Here is a 21,722-nt window from a genome sequence, read left to right as displayed (position 1 = left end):
AGGTAGGGTGTTAAACAGTATACAGTCAAAGGCTTTGCAGAGACTAGATTCTTAGATGCAGTTAACATCTGATCACAGGTGCTGACAACCACGCAGTTGAGTGCCCCACAAACCAATCATCATCATCATCCACGCAGTTGAGTGCCCCACAAACCAATCATCATCATCATCATCATCTGATTAACAACTTCAGTGACAGCTGTTGTGGTAATTTTTGTCCTCTTGGGATCCAAACTATGTGTTGAAGAGGAAATCATGTTTCTTGAAACAGCTATTTAGCTGGTTGTACATTAGATGTTGAAAAACTTCAGAGAAAATTGGGACATTAGAAATTGGTCAGTAGTTTTGGGGCAGATTCTTTCTCCCTTTTTTAAAACTGGTATCACTTTAGAAATCTTGAGCACTCCAGGGAAAAGTCCATATTCTAAACACACATTGAAAAGGGCGGAAAGAGGCTAACAGTTAAGATACATTATTTTTTACTTAAATAGTTGGAGAACCAGTAACAGTCCATTCTTTTGGAGTTTGAGAATCTTGACACAGCTTTTATAATATCCTTGAGGGTGATAACATTCCAGTAGAAGGCATACCCCTCAAGTGGCTCAGCACCAAGATGATCTAAAGCACTGGTGCCATTTTGATTAATTTCTCTTTCAGCACAGGTTATAAAATAATCATACTACTTCTTGGTCCAGTGCCGCATACTGGGTGTGGTTCGGGACTTTCTGTCACTGATGATTTGCCCATGGACCTTCAAAATAATAAAATCCAGAAAGAAAGATAATCATAAACTTAGAAAAATATTATTTCAGCAAGACAAATTCATTCACTAACCAATGTATGCAGCTAGTTTAGCTCTGTTCTCTTAGCTGAATGCATTCTCATGCCACAGACTGCACTAGTTGGGCGACACGATGGGTCCATGACCCCCAAGAAAGGTAGAGTGTGGGGAGAGTGAGCTGAGCTGTTTATTTTCATGACCCAAGCTGGACTACATGAACAGCCTTTTATTTTTGTATGTAGGCAGCAGTCACAGCAAGGGCAGTGACTTTGTCTTCACCTTGTTTAAGGGAGAAAGTTTGTTTACTTGGTTATTAATCCAATGAAACAACGGGAAACAAACTGTCACCTTGCAAATAAACAAAGGTTTTGTTTTACAATCTGCAGATGTGTAAATTAAGTCTGTCTCAAAGTGCCACACTTGTTCTTTGGGAAGAGATGATTTGTTAGGAAAAAAGTACATATTGCAACACATGAGTTGACAGATTGCATACCAAAATTAAAGTATTAATAATAACACTGGAGGCAGCTAGCAAGATATGCTGTGACATCATTGCATAATCAGAGGGAGACCATTGGGAATTCATAGGTGGAAAGAAACAGGTTTCATTTAAAAAAAACCACCTTGATGAAACTTTTGACAATGCACAGGCAAATGCTTTAAATACCATTACTTTTGAATAATATAAACAGTTTTAATTAACTAATGGTTAAAAGGATGGCCAGGGTACCCGCACAGAATCGATCTCCAGCTATCTGAGAAAGAAAGAAGAGTTTCTGAATAAGCAGAAGCTATTGGGAAGAAACGGGAGTGAATCGAGTAGGAAACTTAACAATTTGGTAGGCAAATTAATTTATTAATTTACAATATAAAAACAGTTGAAATAATTTTTTTTCTCTGACCAGCTTGCCAAGTATGTGACACCAAGTTGAAGTGGTATTGAACCAGAGGTACATGAATTTCAGGACTTGCCAGGAACACTGTCTGCTAATACTGTCTCAAAAATTCCTTTGCACAAGTAAAACGAGAAGAACCACACTATAATTGATGGTCTGGCTCAAGATATCGAAGATTTTGCTATCAATAGGTATTCTATTGCAAAATTTCTGAGAGAAAAAGACTACTAAAATCAAGAAACAATTTAAGGATAAGAAATTGATGGCTGATAGCGTTTATTGGGATGGTAAATTACTATTACCATTAACAAGTAACAATACAGTAGAAAGACTTTGTGTGATTCTTTCAACTAGTGGTACTCAGCAACTTCTTGAGTGTCTGCTTTGTGATCATGGATTGGGAAAGAGCAGGTTTTAGTCTTATGGTAAAACAAAAATTTTTAACACAACAGCATCAAATATGGATAGTTGTAGAGAGGCATGTGTTTTGGTTAAAAACTTTTTAAATAAAGACCTCTTGTACTTCCCCTGCAGGCATCACATGCATGAAATTACTCTCAGAAATATTTTTGAGGAAAAGATGACTTACAGTAATATAGGTCCAACTATAACAATCTTTAAAAATTTTCAAAATGTGTGTCCCAGAATTGTTAATAAATTTCAAACTGGCATTCATTGTAAAAAAAAGTCAATGAAATCTTGGATTGAGTAGAAGAAATTTGTAATATTTTTATTATCCGTGTTTATGTCAAAACACAGTTCTCTGGCCCTTCTGCAGCCAAAGCAGCATATATGGAGTTTATTTATGGTACCAGTCTCCAGAACCTGTTGCATTTACATTCTTATCTTAATTTGTTTTCTGATCCAAAATTTAAAATGGTCAATACAATGAACCATCAGATGCAAACATCATACGAAAATATTAAAAACGTTCCTAAATCAGTCAAATCCAAGACATCAGCAACACTGGGATCAAATGTTTTGTTTCTAATAAAATGAGACTGTTCTCTACCAGATTTGACTTGTGTGATGAGTTTCTTAAGACTGGTCCTTCATAGTGGCATGAAAATAACTTTATCAACTCTCTACACCTAGTCAGTAAGCTGAAAGCTGTAAATGATGTGGCAGCATGAAGTGCAAAGCTCATGGAGGATTACAATAAATTATTTTTAAAAAAAATGTTCAGTTTTTCCAATTTGGTGGCCAGCTGTCAAACATAATGGGATAATGGGCATAGAGAAAAAGTCTGTTTGATGGAGACAGTGAGTGATCAAAGTGCCCCAAGAAAAACTGAAGAATTCTGTCTTATGGTGGGATGTTTTTCAAATGAACCTGCCTCATTAGATGACTGACCAGCACATTCATTATAAATAGACTCCAAATACAATTTTAGTATTTGAATAAAGAAATGAAACACACAAATTGCAAAAATCAAGTGTTTATTAATAACAACATATGTGCAATAATTATATAAAGTGAAATGTAGATAAGTTTATTACAATTAGATCTCTCAGTGTATGAATTTTGAGGATGTGATTCTATTATACAATCATTAAAACACTTTCTATGCAATTTATTATTTGATGATTATGTACAGAAAATGGCTTATGGCTTGAAAGGAAGGAAAAAAACTAGTTTTTATCTGGAACTAGTATTGAATGGTCTAATATCAACAACACGATAATTCATTTTCTTTCCTTTCAAATGAGGTTCCAGAGAGAAGTTAGCTGCATCCTTCAAACACCAGTTTTGTCTATTGCCACCCTTTATAAGGTGTTTGAAGGAATCCCAAACTCTTTTTTGAAAATCTTCATTCCTGATGAACTCCTGAGGTTGGCAGCCTGAAAGTTGGGGCAGAAAGATCAGGATCTTTAGTACTAACAATTACAGGTATCATAAACAAATAAATGTCCATTGCCAGGCCACAATATTATCTGCAGCTTACCATTTAAATAAAATACATTCTATTATAATATGAATGCCCTCCCTACATACTTTGCATACAATCATTAATTTAAATCCAATTCCAAAAGTAATTGTAGCTACTGTTCTGTTACAAAAATTATAAAAAAGAAGTAAAACACAAATTGCTTTTTTAGGGCTACAGAAATTCCACACACATAAAAAGGGCTGATGAAGTGTGCATTGTTTGAGTGTGTTTAAGCACACAGTTTATTATATGATTAGGCCAAAAGTTAACATCATCAAGCGATTCAATATTCCTTGCAAATATGTATCTGTGAACCAGACTTAGTGGATCTGCTATTTTGAAGGAACACATTTGATTTGCATTCCATGCTGCTTCACCTGCAACACTTTCACCTTCTGAAATATCATCTATTATCTCGTCTATGTCTAGAATATGAGCTGTAATAATGTTATCAACCAAACTGAGTTTTAAAAGTGGACATCAATGGAATTCTTTGCAAGCTATCAGCCAGACTTCATCAAAGATCATTAACACGGACATTTGCCCCTCCATATGTCTACAGCAAAAACTATATCCACTCAGCCATGTAAACTAGCATGACATCAGTAAACCCCTGATTCTTTTAACAATCAAACTGTCACGTATAAAATAGCTACAGACATCTGATTACTTTACAAGTGAGTTATTGTGTTACATGTGTGACATTAAGCATGAAAAAGTTTGGAGAAGGTTTGAAATTATGTATGAAGTTCACTGGAAGACACTAAGTGCTCTCATTCTCAAATAATAGATGAATATAGCCTCAGTAATTGATGTGCCATGAGCTACACTGCCTCAAGACAAATAAACAGTTTCTAACTGTAATACTTGTCATACTACATTTAACTTTTAATATAAGATTATACCTCTTAATTAGAGATTATGACAGCATTTTACATTTTTAACTTCGATCAGTGATTATATGAAACACGGAAAATTAAATTTTTGTTCCCCCTGGAAGCTATTAGATAGTCTACCTGCAACTGTGGACCACAAACGATGAACCATGAATTGGATTAGCCATTTAGTAATATAGCTATCCTCAAAAATTCCAAGGGACTGACATACACATTTTGTTACTTGCCCTTCTAGGAACACTTGACAATGATTTAATGTTCCACATCCCAAACAGCTGAAGTAAAACTCAGATTATCCCGGAGATTCAGCAACTTCACAGAATCTGTTGTAGAAACTGTTATAAAACAATTTTGTCACATTCAGAATTCCTTGATCCACGAACTGAATTTTGCTGGTTGTGATGAGAACAAGGCAAGCAAGTTTAACATTTTGCAGAGATGCATCTTTCCGGTGGGCAGGAAAGTTGTCTGCAAGAAACACAATCCTGCAGTTTTCTTTCATATTGTGATGAAATGCCTTCAACAACGTGACAAATTGTAGTCTGGGCTTCCAGGCTAGATGATGATTCATGAGCTTGCTTAGCAGTTTCATACATTTTTGAAGCAACTGAAATGACATGAAACTTCAATTTCTCTATATTCTCAGCATTAGCACAAGCTAGTACTGTTGTTCTGTCTTTTTTGTGATTCCCAGCACGTAGAGTGTAAGTTTCCAACACCAGCTTACAATATAGTCCAAATTTGCCTGCATTAAATATGGCACGACTTTCATTCTATTCCCTGTTGCCTACTGTGATGCCATTTTTCCAGGCTTTAACATAATCTTTGTTCATGCATTTGGCCACACCACTGATAGGTAAATAATTACAGTGTGTCACTTAAGCAAGGTGAGCCACCCCATAGACACAGTAAAATTCACTGTTTTCACCTTACTCACAATTTTTAAAGCCTTGGCTTAAATTACTGGTCCACATAGAGTAATTGACACAACCCTTGTTGTGTGAATTGAATTAAAATGTTTTCCAACTCAGCACGTCTCTCAGCTTTTATCTTCTGGCACTTACTTCCTTACCAAACAATTTGTTAAAGGTTCTCTCGTTTTCTAATAACACCTCTCAATGTCAAAGATGGTCGCCCGAGATGCTGGAGTTGTGTGCATGAGGTGTGCTTGCTTGTGTGTATGAATGGTGTGTGTGTCTTTTTTGCTGATGAAAGCCGTGGACAAAAGCTTTATGTAAGTGTCTTTTAATTATGTCTGTCTGCAACTTAATGTGCCTTCTTTATGGTAAGTAGTAATCTGTGTTTTCCTACACTGTTGAGAATAAGTACATCAGAGGAACCAATGACTGAGGAGAGACTCAAGCCTCATGAAACAGTCCAATTTTACTCAGCCCAAAATATTATTTTGGTTGTATTAGATTACAGAATGGATTTCATTTGATATTGCAATATAAAAAGCAGGAAGACTCAGAAAGGAAAAAAAAGAGGGGGGTAGGGCAGGAGGAGAAGTGGTTGAACATCTTTCTGTGGATAAAAAAGTCAAAATGAAGAGAGACATGAAGGTAGAAAGAGGGAAAAGGAGTACAAAATTATGAAGCATTGAAGTAGAAAGTAAAAGTAGTGTGGAAGAAATTGCATGTTCCAAGCAACACTTAACTTTTAAGGAGAGTTATAGTTAAAATAAAATGACTTCATGAATGAAAGTTTGCAGTGGTAGAAGGCAATACTGCCTGCATGCAGGCACCATGCTTGACAACATTCTACATGTTTCAACAGACGAGGCAACATGCAGGCATTCAGGACCTGAGGAAAAACTGTGATGCACCAAGTTTCAGCATACTAGTTGGGGCCACAAAACAAACTCCTGTGACAGAAATCAGATCACTTCACTTCCATTTGCAAAATAATACAGATGAAAGGTCATGACACACAGGATCCATTTCAGGGAAGATGGAATTTGTTACAACACCCGAAAATGATGCAATTTTATTTATATACATCACATCTACATCTAATTGTTTCACAGATGTCATAGAATAGGTGATGTTGATCCACTGGAGGTGTACTTGAGAAGGAAAGCCGTGCTAATTAGGGCAGTGGCCAAGTGATAGAAGATGTATGTTCTGAGCCTGGAGAGATTCTGTGTGCTCGGATTCAAATGGCACTCTGGGTAACATTTCTTACTCTTTGTTGGGAGCATAGTCTTTACATCAAACACAACAAACTTTATTATGAGCAATGAAAAAAAAGGGGGGGCAGCAATGTATACTTGATGACACGTGTTTCATCCACAACGCAGACTGTATAATTATATATTCTCTTTGAGGGTATGTGACAATGAAATGTGACCATATTATTGCTGGAATATCACCCCAGCCCCCACCCAGAAAAAACCCACATCCTGAGCTCCCCTCCCCCCCTCTCCCCCCGCCCTCGCTCCCCCTCCCCCTCTCCCTCCCTCCCTCTCTCTCTCTCTCTCTCTCTCTCTCTCTCTCTCTGTGTGTGTGTGTGTGTGTGTGTGTGTGTGTGTGTGTGTGTGTGTGTGTGTGTGTGTGTGTGTGTGTGTGTGTTTTTGCTAAAGGCTCACTTATTTTGTTCCTGTAATTGTAATCATCGCAGTGTGTTGGATGATATTCATCACATAAGTAGGGAAAGCAGAGAAATCTTCATCATCAAGCACACTGGGTGCTTGATGTAACAACCCAGAACATAGCTACAGTGCAGAGCCATAACTAGGGCTCAGTCATCAATGACCTGCCTACTCAGCAGCAGCAAGACATTTACACATGGAATACTGTGCGCCAATGGCCTGGGATGTGGACTGACCTCTAGGAAACTTACGCAATTTGATCTACTGCCATGTGACGACAGATGGACCTTGATCATGCTGGTCCAGAATTAGACACTGGGTGATGCTGCGACCTGCGGCAAAGTCAGGAGACATCACTGGTTGCCTTGTATCTGTAGCAGAGCCTCATTCAGAACCCTGGCCACCACTGCTGACTCAGTGCCCAGCATGCCAGCAACACTAGGCCAGATGGCTGCCTCCCTGACAGCGTGTGGATGCCGCATTCCACGTGCTGTGTCCACCTTGCCTGCCACTACAAGTGGAAATATTATAAGCTGATACCAAACTGTACCAGATATGATGGTGCACCTGAATGACTGTTCAGTTCTATAGTGATTCAAATGGGACAGCACCATAGATGAATAGTAGTGCAGGCTCTTGATTTTTGCTTGTTGGATGCATTCCCTTGGGTATATTTGTTATCTTGTATTCTTATACTCATGTAGTCTTGCCTTCCACTAAGTTGAGTTTAGACTCAGATGATGTTGTTGTTGTGGTCTTCAGTCCTGAGACTGGTTTGATGCAGCTCTACATGCTACTCTATCCTGTGCAAGCTTCTTCATCTCCCAGTACCTAATGCAGCCTACATCCTTCTGAATCTGCTTAGTGTATTCATCTCTTGGTCTCCCTCTATGATTTTTACCCTCCACGCTGCCATCCAGTACCAAAATTGGTGATCCGTTGATGCCTGACAACATGTCCTACCAACCGATCCCTTCTTCTAGTCAAGTTAAGCCACAAACTCCTCTTCTCCCCAATTCTATTCAATACCTCCTCATTAGTTATGTGATCTACCCATCTAATCTTCAGCATTCTTCTGTAGCACCACATTTCAAAAGCTTCTATTCTCTTCTTGTCTAAACTATTTATCGTCCATGTTTCACTTCCATACATGTCTACACTCCATACAAATACTTTCAGAAATGACTTGCTGACACTTAAATCAATACTCGATGTTAACAAATTTCTCTTCTTCAGAAACGCTTTCCTTGCCATTGCCAGTCTACATTTTATATCTTCTCTACTTCGACCATCATCAGTTATTTTGCTCCCCAAATAGCAAAACTCCTTTACTACTTTAAGTGCCTCATTTCCTAATCTAATTCCCTCAGCATCACCCAACTTAATTTGACTACATTCCATTATCCTCGTTTTGCTTTTGTTGATGTTAATCTTATATCCTCCTTTCAAGACACTGTCCATTCCGTTCAACTGCTGTTCCAAATCCTTTGCTGTCTCTGACAGAATTACAATGTCATCAGTGAACCTCAAAGTTTTTATTTCTTCTCCATGGATTTTAACACCTACTCCGAATTTTTCTTTTGTTTCCTTTACTGCTTGCTCAATATACAGATTGAATAACATCGGGGAGAGGCTACAACCCTGTCTCACTCCCTTCCCAACCACTGCTTCCCTTTCATGCCCCTCGACTCTTGTAACTGCCAACTGGTTTCTGTACAAATTGTAAATAGCCTTTCGCTCCCTGTATTTTACCCCTGCCACCTTTAGAATTTGAGAGTATTCCAGTCAACATTGTCAAAAGCTTTCTCTAAGTCTTGTTCCTCCTGCCACCGAACTTCACTAATTCCCACTATATTTAAGTTTAACCTATCCATTTCCCTTTTTAAATTTTCTAACCTACCTGCCCGATTAAGAGATCTGACATTCCACGCTCTGATCCGTAGAACGCCAGTTTTCTCTCTCCTGATAACGGCGTCCTTTTGAGTAGCCCTGCCCGGATATCTGAATGGGGGACTATTTTAACTCCGGAATATTTTACCCAAGAGGCTGCCATCATCATTTAATCATACAGTAAAGCTGCATGCCCTCAGGAAAAATTACGGCTGTAGTTTCCCATTGCTTTCAGCCGTTCGCAGTACCACAACAGCAAGGCTGTTTTGGTTAGTGTTACAAGACCAGATCAGTCAATCATCCAGACTGTTGCCCCTGCAACTACTGAAAAGGCTGCTGCCCCCCTTCAGGAACCACACGTTTGTCTGGCCTCTCCACAGATACCCCTCCGTTGTGATTGCACCTTTGGTACGGCTATCTGTATTGTTGAGGTACGCAAGCCTCCCCACCAACGGCAAGGTCCATGGTTCATGGGGGGTGGGGTGGGGGGTTGGACTCAGATGTATTTCTTAAAGGCCAAAGGGCTCGCACTCAATGTAATGCAGTCCCATGCATCAAGTCACACAATGCAACTTGTTGGGCGTGTCAATGGGTAGGGCATTACGTTGGCATTTGCCAGGAGTGCATCTAACTTAGACATGGGAAACCAAGGATTCTAAGAGGACTTAGGAATAGGCCAAAATAGCCATAAGTTTCTCTTGTAAATAGGAATTTTGTAAGTACTGTAAATAGTAAAGTTTAGGTAACAGATTAGAAATGCTTTTAGACTGAACTTATATGTGAATAGTTATTGGGACATTGCACATTTAGTAGTAAAGGTAAATGTAACCAGTGGTAGTTCAGCACTGACATGGTCTGCACAACGGAATCAGATGGTTTCCTGTCTTCGTATTACGTGACTCTGACTCAAAGCAGCAATATGCTGAGACACCACATGGATACAAGATGAGCCATTGGTCCTGGCACCACCAATTAAACTGCTCCATGTCTGTGAGGACACTGTGCACATAAATGCAGAGAATTAGGCTTAGATATCTGTAGTGTTTTAACACTACAGAACGTATTGAGTACTAGAGAAAGTTTTGTATGTTTTTGAAAGGTGTATTATGGGCATAGGAGTGTAACTGCAAAATGACCTGCCTACCCAGCAAAAGCCAGATAATTCCCTGCAGTCGATATGGTGGTCATAGCCTCCATCACAGAGCTGGCAATGTCCTAGCCAGCAATGTCCTAGTGATGTGATGGCTGGCAGTGTCACCATGGAGATGAACCCTATAGTTTAGTCTGTGGCACCTGTGGTTGTGCCATTACTCTACTGATAACATTTAGACACAATGGTTGTAGAGTCATTCAAAGAGAGCCTAAACTCAATAACACTGATACACCCCAGTCATACGATAGATTTAAATGGTGACTTTAACCTGGCCAGTATTGACTGGCAAAACAGTGCACAATGTACACTGTATGGCAACTGACTCAAATAACTGGTTCTACAACTGATATGCGAAAGAAATATTTTAGCTGTCCTAGTTATTAAAAGACGTGATTTTCTCAAGAATAATGAAAGAGGGATTAGTGACTGTGACGCTATTACAGGAAGCTGATCATGAAATTTGGGAGTGCATTTGTGTTAGGTCAAACTGACTGTCACTCTCAACTTATTTGAAGGATGAAATGAGAAAATTTAGTTCAGATCTGTCATAAGTAGAACAATTGTGACCAAAGCTGAAAGATGTCATCAACTGTAGTCTGGACAAGTACTTTCCAAGTGAAGGAATAAAAGATGGTCAAGAGACACCCAGGTTTAGTAGTACTATTTGGAGAACATTGTAAAAACAGAATTGTTTCTCCCTTATACAAAACAGGCTGCCAGGAAAAAGTTAATAACAATTTTTTGCATCTCTGTAAAGTCAATGGATATGCCCAAACCTTCCATTCAATCTCTCATGTATTTGTCTGACGTCAGCAGACAAAAATTCTCAAGAAACTACAATGTGACAAAGTGTGTGTGTGTGTGTGTGTGGAGGGGGGGGGGGATAGAAAAGTTCTCTGTATCACAGGCCTTAATCTCAATGTAATGTTCTGAGAACCCACATTCAGATATAAGTCAATAAATCTATCTCTCACATAACGAACTTTTCACATGATATAACTACAACATCAAAATTGGAGGAATTTGGGCAAATACATAAAGATACCAATTGTGGTATCGGCCAAAGAGTGAGGTGCGAAATCGAGGTTGGTAACTCACAATGCAACCACAAGAGAAGATATTTGTTGCAAACCGCACCAATGAATGAGCACACCAGTGTATCAATGCCCAGAAATGTTTTGCTACGCCGTCACAACCACTTTTACTTAAGGCCTAGAACAGTACCACTCAGCCCAATCCAACATCAACTAAGACAACATGGTTGACAGCTGTAAACATAAATACATTTTCTATATATAAAGTATACAGACAACCATATGCATATTTAATGTAAAAAACCTTGATCAGGTTTCGATACACCAATGGTATCTTCGTCAGAAGGAAGTCACATAAATTACATGATATTAAAATTGTAAACATACATGATGAGCTAAGGAGATCAAATCAAATAGGCTGCAAATAGGCTGCAACAGATACAGCTACTAATGTCTGCTCTTTTAACAAGCTGTACCTATTGCAACAATTTTCACTGTTTCCTTGGAGGACTTCGTCATATTTTCTACTGTTTAACTTGAGCTCCTTCACTCATCATGTACATTTACAATTTTAACATGTTGTATCTGCTCCTGCTATTTTTCAACATTTCCTGGAAAGATTAATGGCAAAGGTCACTTCTTGTACAAACTATTGGATGATATTGTTGTCGTGAGGTCATACGTCAACATTTGGCAAATTTAGACTACTTGTTGCAAGTTTTTTCCGTGGTTGGTTTAACGTGCAACAAGGAAAAGTGCTCTTTCTTCCATAAACATCTTGACTGATTAGGACACATAATAAATGCACATGGAATTCATCCTACTACTTCGCACATCAAAGATCTGCTGGCATCCCATAACATTAAGGATCTCCAAGCTGCAATGTGGAAGCTTATCTTTGACATCAAATTCATTGCCAACACTGCACAAATTGCTGCTGCACTGAACCAAACGTGCCAGAAAAATGTTCCTTGGTGTTCTTTCAAGAACTTCAGAAATTAAAGCATGTGTTATTAAGCCATCATTGTTTGATGCATCTTCTTACAGAACTGGAGCTGTGCTTTCCCATACAATTGGTTCTCGCGGTAGGTCTATCTCTTTTGCTTCAAAAAACTCGGTGCAGAGTAGTTACAGTCAGCTTGAAAAAGAGGCATTCGCCATTATCCTGGTGTTACCAATATGCGCCAAAATTTGTACTGGCAGAAGTTATATTTGATTACAGATTATCAGCCTTTAATGGCCTTGTTCAATCCTGTTCCATCACAGACAGCACAAAAATTGCAATGTTGGGCTTTAATATTGTCTAATTATCAGTATGAGTTTTAGTACAAGCACCAACATTTGAATGCTCACTTGTTTTGGTTACTGGTCAGTAGTGACACAGCATTTGATTGATATGAAGAATCAGGTTTTCAAATTTGTACCCAGTATTCTGAAACTCTTCAAAATTTTTCTCTCAATTTTTGGTGTATAGCCACAGCAACTGCTGCTGACCAGCTCTTCAGGTTGTTCTGTAAAATGTGTGCCACTGGTGGCTGCATGGTTTGAAATAATTTCCCCACCCAATGGTGCATTGCTATTTTTCCCATTGTTACATGCTATGCACAGTCAGGTGTTCAATTTTTGCATATGGGGAATGCTGATGGATGTGTTCGTAATTCCTCACTCCCTCAGTGGGAAGTTTTTCCTTTATTGGATCAACATCATTGGGGCATAGTTTGCACAAAGCAACGCTAAACATCACTGTACTTGGCAAGCCATAGATGCTCGGATTGAACAAATGACCTCTCCTTGCAATATTTGTGGAGACCATCTATCAGCAATATTTGTGGAGAACATCTATCAGCAATATTTGTGGAGAACATCTATCAGCTCTGCCCCAATGCTGTTTTGAATTGCCATGCCTGTCCAGACCATGGCAATGCATGCAAATTGAGTTCATAGGTCTGTTCTGGAACATGCGATGGTTGCTGGTGGTAGATGGATATATTAAATTTCCTTTCGTTGTCCTCATGACATCCACCACTACTGCGAGCACAGTATCAGCTTTGTTTTCTATTTTTTTTGTCTTGAAGGTCTTCCTAAGGGCATCGTCTCAGACAATGCACCACAATTCATGTCGTCTTCCAGTATGCTATCTGTGTGATCACTGTATTAAGCAGAATTTTACATGAAAGCTATTGTTAAGTGTACTCTTGAGTGAGAGGCTTGTATTTTGTGTGTATCAAGAGCTACATTAATGTTCAGAGACAGTTGTAAATACTCATGTCATTCCTGTGGAAGTGGATTGTACAGTTGAGTAATTCTTCTTATCAGTGTTATTATTAAGTGAAATAATATTTTGTGTGTTGTAGTGCCCATACGTTCTTCTCCTGGAGCAAAACAAAGAGCCCACCATTGTACTGATGAGTGTATTTTCGTCCAGTACAACACCAACAATTTTTCTTTGTGTGTTTCTGCTCTGGATGGAACAAGAATGGGGGAAATGTTTCTGATACATCATTTGCCCAGTGCTGCAAACCATACATTGGCTTGTGGAGCACGATAACTGACTATTAACTTACAAGGTAAAATTCACAAATGAAAAATTACAACCGATTATAAAAGTTTTACAGCAAATGATCATGGTAATAGAAATGTATTAAATATAAATCACCATTTTCTTAAGCCTGTGATTTTTTAAAGGAATATAATGAAAGTGAGAGGGATGGTACAGTGATCAGAGAGGAGGAAGTACATAGCAAAGAATGTTGGTTTGAAGGGCACTTATGGTTGTAAAGGAGGAAAAACATACTTACTGTATTTACCCGAGTATAAGACAACCATGATTACAAGATACACACTCTTTTTCAAGAGGTGTTTTGAGAAAACATTATTTTTAAAATGTTCTTATTAATCAAAATTATGAACTGTTTTACTGACATAAAAGAATCTGCCAAAAACTTAACGTTATACCTATTCTAAATTTATGTCATTTATTGATTGCCTACATTTTGATAATATAAGGAGAAATAAAATAAACAAAAAAAGTCACTTACTTAATTTGCAGACCATTTTCTTCTCTACATTTTTCACTTACTAACCCTATCATTATTTTTAATCACCAGGATTCTCGTAGCACAGCTGTGAAATTTGTATCTTTGTTGTCACAAATACTTGACTGTTTCTTCTAAATACGTTGTGATTTCTGAGGTTTTGGCTACTGTGGGACCTGAGATCAGAGCTGTTTCTTTTCAAATACATTTGGATTTCCCTCCTATATTGACATGGGAATAGTTTCTTGCTTCCAAACATATTGTCTGCCCACTGCTCTCATTGGCTGCACAGTAACAGCAACTGATGTAAACCCTTTCGTTCCTGACATATGTTACAGTGAGCATCGACAACATTGCAGTACGAAACACATAAGTATGCCATTGGCCCCCCTCTGGACTTCTACCGCCTCCTGCAGAAATGAATACTCTTGTTGAGTATGCGTCCAATTTTGAAGTCAGTTCAATTCAACTACAATTGGACTCAAGCAAACTGCAGTTTAAACTTAGTTCATGTTCCTAAAAAGCCAAAGTATGCAACACAGATTCCCCTGGTTGGCAACATGACATAATTTGCTGCCCGCTCACTACTCCCCTCCCAGCACACATCTAGTTCTCAGCCAAGCTGGTATCACAGTTCCCCCTCCAACCCTTCCATAGTGCTGTGCAGGAGCAACTGCGAAATACTGACTGCAATATCTTCTAGGGTGCAAACATACTAACAACAACAAGAACAACAAATACAAATAAAAGATCGCAACCACAATTCAATCTAATTCTTGAACTTACGTTCATTCCGCCTTCTACAGATGTCTGTTAGTACTATCTCCATGGCAGATCTCGCTGCTGTAATTTATTCTTGTGACAATAATTGCAGTCTGTTTAATATAATTTATTTCATTTGTTATACATTTCATTCTCAATAAGTTTTCTTTCTTGTTTTACCTGAATGTCAGCATCATGTTCTAAAGCTGATTACATTTTTATCTGGTACTCTAAAACATGAACATGACCGAATTTCTCATTTGAACCCACTCAGTAAATCATTACAGTCTCGCATGATCAAATAAAATATTGATCTGGATTTAGAATCAAGTAATGTTATAACATTTCTGCTTTTGGATGTTATCTTTAGCTTTTCCTGCAAACCTGTTCAAACACACCAAGTGTGTGTAAGATGATAGAATTTGGTGCTATGTCCACCAGTGTTTAAGCATGGTAATAAATAGTTGTAGTGACTAGTACATAGTTTCTTGCATATCCCTTGCACTATTGCTGTGTGGGTTAAATGTCACGTCAGGAAATCTAGGGCTTGTTCGAAGGTATCATTTGCCAATCCTGCCCTTCTGAATTCTTCAAAATAAACCTGCATGAGACCAAAGCTTTATCTCTAAATGTAAGACAGCTCTACAGACTCTATTAAACATTGTAAAAATGCTGCAATAGTTTAATCTTTGATTATAAGATGACCCATATCTTTTGAATGAAGAACTGGGTAAAAGCCTTGTCTTATAATCAGGTAAATAGGGAAAGTATACATAGAAAACAAACAGTTCTTATTTATCTTTTATTGCTTATGGCATCTTACTATACCAACATTCCAGCATCGACAGAACCTCTCATAGTTCTTCAGTGTCCTTAATGGAACTAATGATCATTCTGATGCTAAAATAACTGTAATTTACTGTCTACTGATAAAAATCTGTGTCACACATGCTGTGAGTTGTTGCCAAACTATCCCAGAAGTTTGTTCCACAAAGGATAAATAATGAAATAAGCATACAACAAATAATGGGAAAATCAATGCAGACTCAGTGCTACTAGCTCCAAAATACTTACCAAATAGTTTTGTTGCCTGATCACCAGCAAGAGCTACTTTCATCGTCTCTTGGGTCTCATCATATATTTCAAGCTCAACATAGAACATTAACTTCAGAGATTTCTGAGAATCTGAAACAGTATTTATCAAATATACACATACCCTAGAAATAATATTTTCCAATATTTAAAACACATTTTTCTTGTGCTGCATTATTTTTACAGGCGGAAACATTTACATTAGCTCATTTTCGGAAAGTGGTTTTGGTAATACATATGTTGTAGAACTACAGTACCAGAATCACTATAAAATGAGTACCGGAAAAATCCACAGGATACTTGCATCATCATCTTAGTTCTTGTCACAAACTAAATGTAACTTTAAATATGAACAGTGTAGGAGAAAAGGCAGACACTCCTACTTACCGTAAAGAAGACACGCCAAGTTGAGACAGGAACAATTAACAGACACTCACATATAGATTTTTGCCAGAGCCTTCATCAGTAAAAAGAGAGGTGCACGCATGCACGCACACACACACACACACACACACACACACACACACACACAAGCAAGTGCATCTCACCTCACGCAGATCGACTGCCAATCCCACCATCTCAGGCTGGAATGCAGCATCACATGGGATGCAAGCAGCAATCTGGGTGGGGTGAGGAAGGGGAATGGAAATGAATAGTAGTGCAAGGGGTATCGGCAGAGACAAACGCTGTTTGGCGGAGTGTTCAAGGACTAGATTGTCGACAGACGTAGCGTTGGGAGGTTGTGGGGGCAGGGAGGTGGGGGGGAAAAAAAGGAACAAAAAAGGAGAGGAGTGGGGAAACATGGGTGGCTGCATTGGCAGAGGGCTGCAAATAAACAGGGTGGGAGATCAGAATTGGGGGGTGGGGGGGAGTGATGGGGCAGAGGGTGGAAACTGTCGGGTGGCGGGTGTCGGAACAGTGTGTTACATTAGGTTGAAACTGGGATAGTTACAGGAGTGGAGAATGTGTTTTAAGGATAACTTCCAGCTATGCAGTTCAGAAAAGCTGGTGGCGGAAGGGAGGATCCAAATGGCTTGGGTAGTGGAGCAGCCATTGAAATCATGTGTATCAACGATTGTCCGTGCACAACACTGACTTCGTGATGGCGTGAATTGTTGATGCATCTTCTATTGCCCCAGATTACTTCCTCCGACAGTTATAATTACATTTATTCCTACTGATCTCACTTCACCCTCATCCTGACATATTTGGGCGTTTTGTTGTCCACACCTGGTCCTGCCACATGAACTTTTGATCCTCGATATAACGCATCCTCCACCACCTGTCTTCGATTAATGCAACATACACACTCTCCCATACTTCATTGTACATTATTACCCATGTTTCTGCGTGTTTTTAACATATTTGTGTGTCATGTCACACGGTTTCAAATATTTTTTATGGATCAGTGCATACTTTTGCGTATCTGTTGGGGGTTTCTGTGTCTTTACATATTTTATATGCATCTTTTCGCTTATCCAGCTCCTTTCATATCACCTATTTTGCCCTTTTCTGCGTCATTCCTATTTCCATTACATCATTTCTGCCACAATGGACTCTTGCTCCATCTTTCTGCACCAGTTCAGAAGAGTATCCCTCTCCCTAGCTAAAGCTCAGTCCAACATCCTGTTTCTCAAATACTGCCTAAACCATGGAATCTCCCCAAACGGCCTAACTGTAAAAACTACTTTCTCTGGATACCACCCCCATTTCAGTATCACCTACATATTTTCAAATTCCGACAATCCCTTGCCCTCGCAAACCTGTTGCTGCAAAAACACATCTCCATGGCACAGGCATCCCACAACCACCGCCTCTGCTCGCTCCACAAGATACTATTACTCTGCAATCCCTACACCATACATCACAACTCTGACATTGAATCCCTTGCTCTCTAGCACCTAGGGGAGCATTCCAGACACCACTTCTGTAAGTTATCCAACCCGCTGGCAGCCTATTGCTGCCTCGGGGCACCACAATCCAACCCGTATCATATCCACATTGTTTCACCTCATCTGTCCCACATAGCAGCTAAACCCTGCCTAGCCGACCTTTTCAACTTGCCACATCCTCCAAAACTCCCTACCAACCCTCCACCAAATCCATATCCAGGGCCAAAACATTCCCATAACAGAGTTGTTAACCTCTCCACCAAAACCCTCAGCTCCACAGAAGTTTCAGTCATATACAAAGGCATTATCTTTAGCCCTACACCCAAATTTAACCATGCTAGACTTGTCGAAGACCTACTCTCCTTCTACCGATGGCCACAGTGGAACCACTTCTTTGCCACCAATCCCTCCAACCAAAACCACCCTAATTCCAACACTGAACCCTGCATCTTCCAGTTCATATCACCATCCAACCATGATCCTACTCCTGTTCCACCTAACCACCCACCTTTCCTGGAATTCCTTACCTCCAACTTGGCCTCACCATCCTTCCCCAGAACATCAACATTTTAGTAGAAGAAAGAACAGCCACACACAACCTTAAAACAAATCCTGACTTAATCATCTTGCCTAAAGACTATGGTTCTACCACTGTTGCTATGAATCACAGTGACTATCTCTCAGAATGCCTCTGTCAATTATCTGACTCCTCCGCCTATAAACTCTGCCAGAGTGATCCCATCCCAAAAGTCCAACACAAACTCCAGTTCCTGCTTAAAGTCATAGGCCCTTCCCAGAATATTTCCTCTGAATCCATTTCCCTCCTCACCCCTATAACAACCCAACCACCCATCTTCTAGATGCCCCCAAAAATACACAAATCCAACAATCCTGGACACACCACTGTGGCTGGTTATTGTGCCCCCACTGGAAGAATTTTGGCCCTCACTTGCCAACAGCCCTAACCAACTGCCCGTAATGTAGCCTCCCACATCAAAGACACCAACCAGTTCCTTCACCAATTCTCCATCATCCCCACCCCTTTACCTTCTGAATCCCTACTCATTACTGTTGATACCACCCTCCTATAAACCAACGTCCCTGATGCCCATGGTCTTACCACTATTGAAACTACTGTTACCAACATCCTTCAGTCTCCTAACCTTATCCTAACCCACAACTACTGCTCCTTTGAAGGGAAGGGTATACAAACAAAACCATGGCACAAACACGGGCATCTGCATAGCAGGCTCCTATACAAACCTTTTTATGGGCCATCCCACAACACCAAATCCCTAGTCTGGTTCAAGTTCACAGATCATATCCTCATGTTTTGGACCCAGGGCCAAGACACCGAATCTTCAATCCTTCACAACCACACCACCTGCTCTCCCGTCTGCTTCACATGCTCCTCCTCATCCCAGTGTGCAACCTTCTTAGATGTTGATCTCCACCTCTCTCGTGGTTCCATCTGCACCTGTGTCCACATTAAACCCACCAACAGTACCCATATTCAGTCATCTCTTTCACACCAAAAAAATTGCTCCCTTACAGGCTTGCTACCTGGGGACGGCATATCTGCAGTGACGAACTCCCTTGCTCAGTATGCTGTGGGTCTCACCAAGGCCTTCACAGGCAGGCACTATACCCCAGACCTAGTCTGCAAACAAATCTTCCCCTCACCCCAATCCTCCCACCACTCCCAAAAACCAGCCACAAAGGAGTGTCCCCTTCATCACGCAATACCACCCCAGACTGGAACAACTGAACCACATACTTCACCAGCACTTTGATTACCTATTATCGTACCCTGAAATGAGGGGCATCCTACCCAAGATACTTCCCACCCCTCCCTAAAGTGGTGATGCCCACCCTACCTCCACAACATCCTAGTCCATCCCTATGCCACTCCCAATCCCAAACCCTTACCACAAGGATCGTGTCCCTGTGGAAGTTCCAGATGCAAAACTTGCCCAATCTACCAACCCAGCACTTCCTATTTCAATCCTGTCACAGGTTTATCCTACCCCATCAAGGACTGGGCCACCTGTGAAAGCAATCATCTCATTTACCAGCTCTCCTTCAAATATTGCACAGCTTTTTATATTGGTATGACTGCCAACTCACAATCCACCAGGATGAATGGGCACTGCCAAACTGTGGCATGGACCAGCATGCAGCTGAACATAACACACTTGATTTCAAATGCTGTGAATCACACAATTTAAATCACTTCCCTCATTCCCTGCAGCATCTGGCAGTTAATTTCCTCTTACTGCCATGTGGTCTGGTTCCCAGCACAACAACCTTCCCCATTACTGTAATAGGAAAACGACATTGCCTGTAATCTAGCCTCCTACATCAAAGACACTGACCACTTTCTTCACTGACTCTTGACCATCCCCATCCCTTTACCTCCTGGATCCCTAGTTGTCACTGCTGATGCCACCTTCCTACATGCCAACATCCCTTATGCCCAAGGTCTTACTGCTACTGAACAGTACTTTTCCCAACATCCTTGACACTCCAAACCCACTACCTCATTCCTCATACACCTTAGTAACTTTACTCTAACCCACAACTATTTCTCATTTGGAGGGAAGTTATATAAACAAATCTGCGATGCAGCCATTGGCACACTCATGGCACCATCCTCCCGAAACACCAAACCTCTAGTCTGGTTCAGGTTCATTGAGAATATCTTCATGATCTGGACCCAGGGCCAAGACACCCTACCTCGAATTCCTTCATGACCTCAACACCTCCTCTCCAATCTGTTTCACGTGGTCCTCCTCAACCCAGTGTCCCACCTTCCTAGATGTTGACCTACTTCTTCACTATTATGGCTCCATCTGCACCTCTGACCACATTAAACTCACCAACCACTGACAGTACCTGCATTTTGACAGCTGTAATCCCTTTCACACCAGAAAATCCCTCCCACACAGCCTGGCCATCTGGGGGTGGCCTATCTGCAGTGACAAAAACTTCCTTACTCAGTATGCTGAGGTCTCATCAAGGCCTTCAGAGACAGGCAGTATCCTTCACAAACCTAGTCCACGAAAAGATCTCCAGTGTCATTTCCTCTCATGCCCCCAATCCTCAAATCACCATGAACCAGCTACAAAGGTGCATTCGCTTTGTCCCAGTGCCACCCCGGACTGGAACAACTGAACCACATCCTTTGCCAGGGCTTTTATTATCTGCCATTGTACCCTGAAGTGAGGGACATCCTACCCAAGATACTGCCCACACCTCTTGAAGTGGTGTTCCATTGCCCACCCAACCTCCACAACATCCTAGTCCATCCATATGCTACTCCCAATCCCAAACCCTTCCCCACAAGGATCATATCCTAGTGGAAGGCCCAAGTGCAAAACCTACCCAATCCACCCACCCAGCTCGTCCTATTGCAGGGTTTATCCTACTCCATCAGGGACTGGGCCACCTGTGAAAGTAGCCATGTCATTTACCAGCTCTGCTGCAATCATTGAACAACTTTTTATATTGGTATGATTACCAACCAGCTGTCAACCAGGATGAAGAGCAAAGTAGACCACCCTGTGGCAGAATATGCAGCTGAACATAACATGTCTGATTTCAATGGCTGCTTCACTATCTGAGGCATCTGGATCCTTCCCTCCACCACCAGCTTTTCTGAACTGCATAGATGGAAGATGGAAGTTATCCTTACAACACATTCTCCACTCCTGTAACTATCCCAGCCTCAACCTAAGGTAACACACTGTTCCCTCACCCTCCACCCAACAG

At 40.4% G+C, this 21,722-nt stretch overlaps 1 protein-coding gene across 4 annotated transcripts in view; it reads right to left on the bottom strand.

Moving 5' to 3' along the window:
* Positions 1-3,099: 3,099 nt before the first annotated feature.
* LOC124788108 overlaps positions 3,100-21,722 on the bottom strand; it is a 120,540-nt gene continuing 101,917 nt past the window's right edge. For all 4 annotated transcript variants that reach the window (XM_047255229.1, XM_047255231.1, XM_047255228.1 and 1 more), the window contains 2 exons: positions 16,042-16,152; positions 3,100-3,518 (listed from right to left, as the gene is read on the bottom strand). In XM_047255229.1, coding sequence (XP_047111185.1) covers positions 3,316-3,518; positions 16,042-16,152 — 314 coding nt within the window. In that variant the 3' untranslated portion in view covers positions 3,100-3,315. The remainder of the gene's footprint in view (positions 3,519-16,041; positions 16,153-21,722) is intronic.

Source organism: Schistocerca piceifrons, chromosome 3 (genome assembly GCF_021461385.2).
Source record: "Schistocerca piceifrons isolate TAMUIC-IGC-003096 chromosome 3, iqSchPice1.1, whole genome shotgun sequence".
Lineage (NCBI taxonomy): Eukaryota > Metazoa > Arthropoda > Insecta > Orthoptera > Acrididae > Schistocerca > Schistocerca piceifrons.
This window is presented reverse-complemented; position numbering and strand designations above follow the sequence as displayed.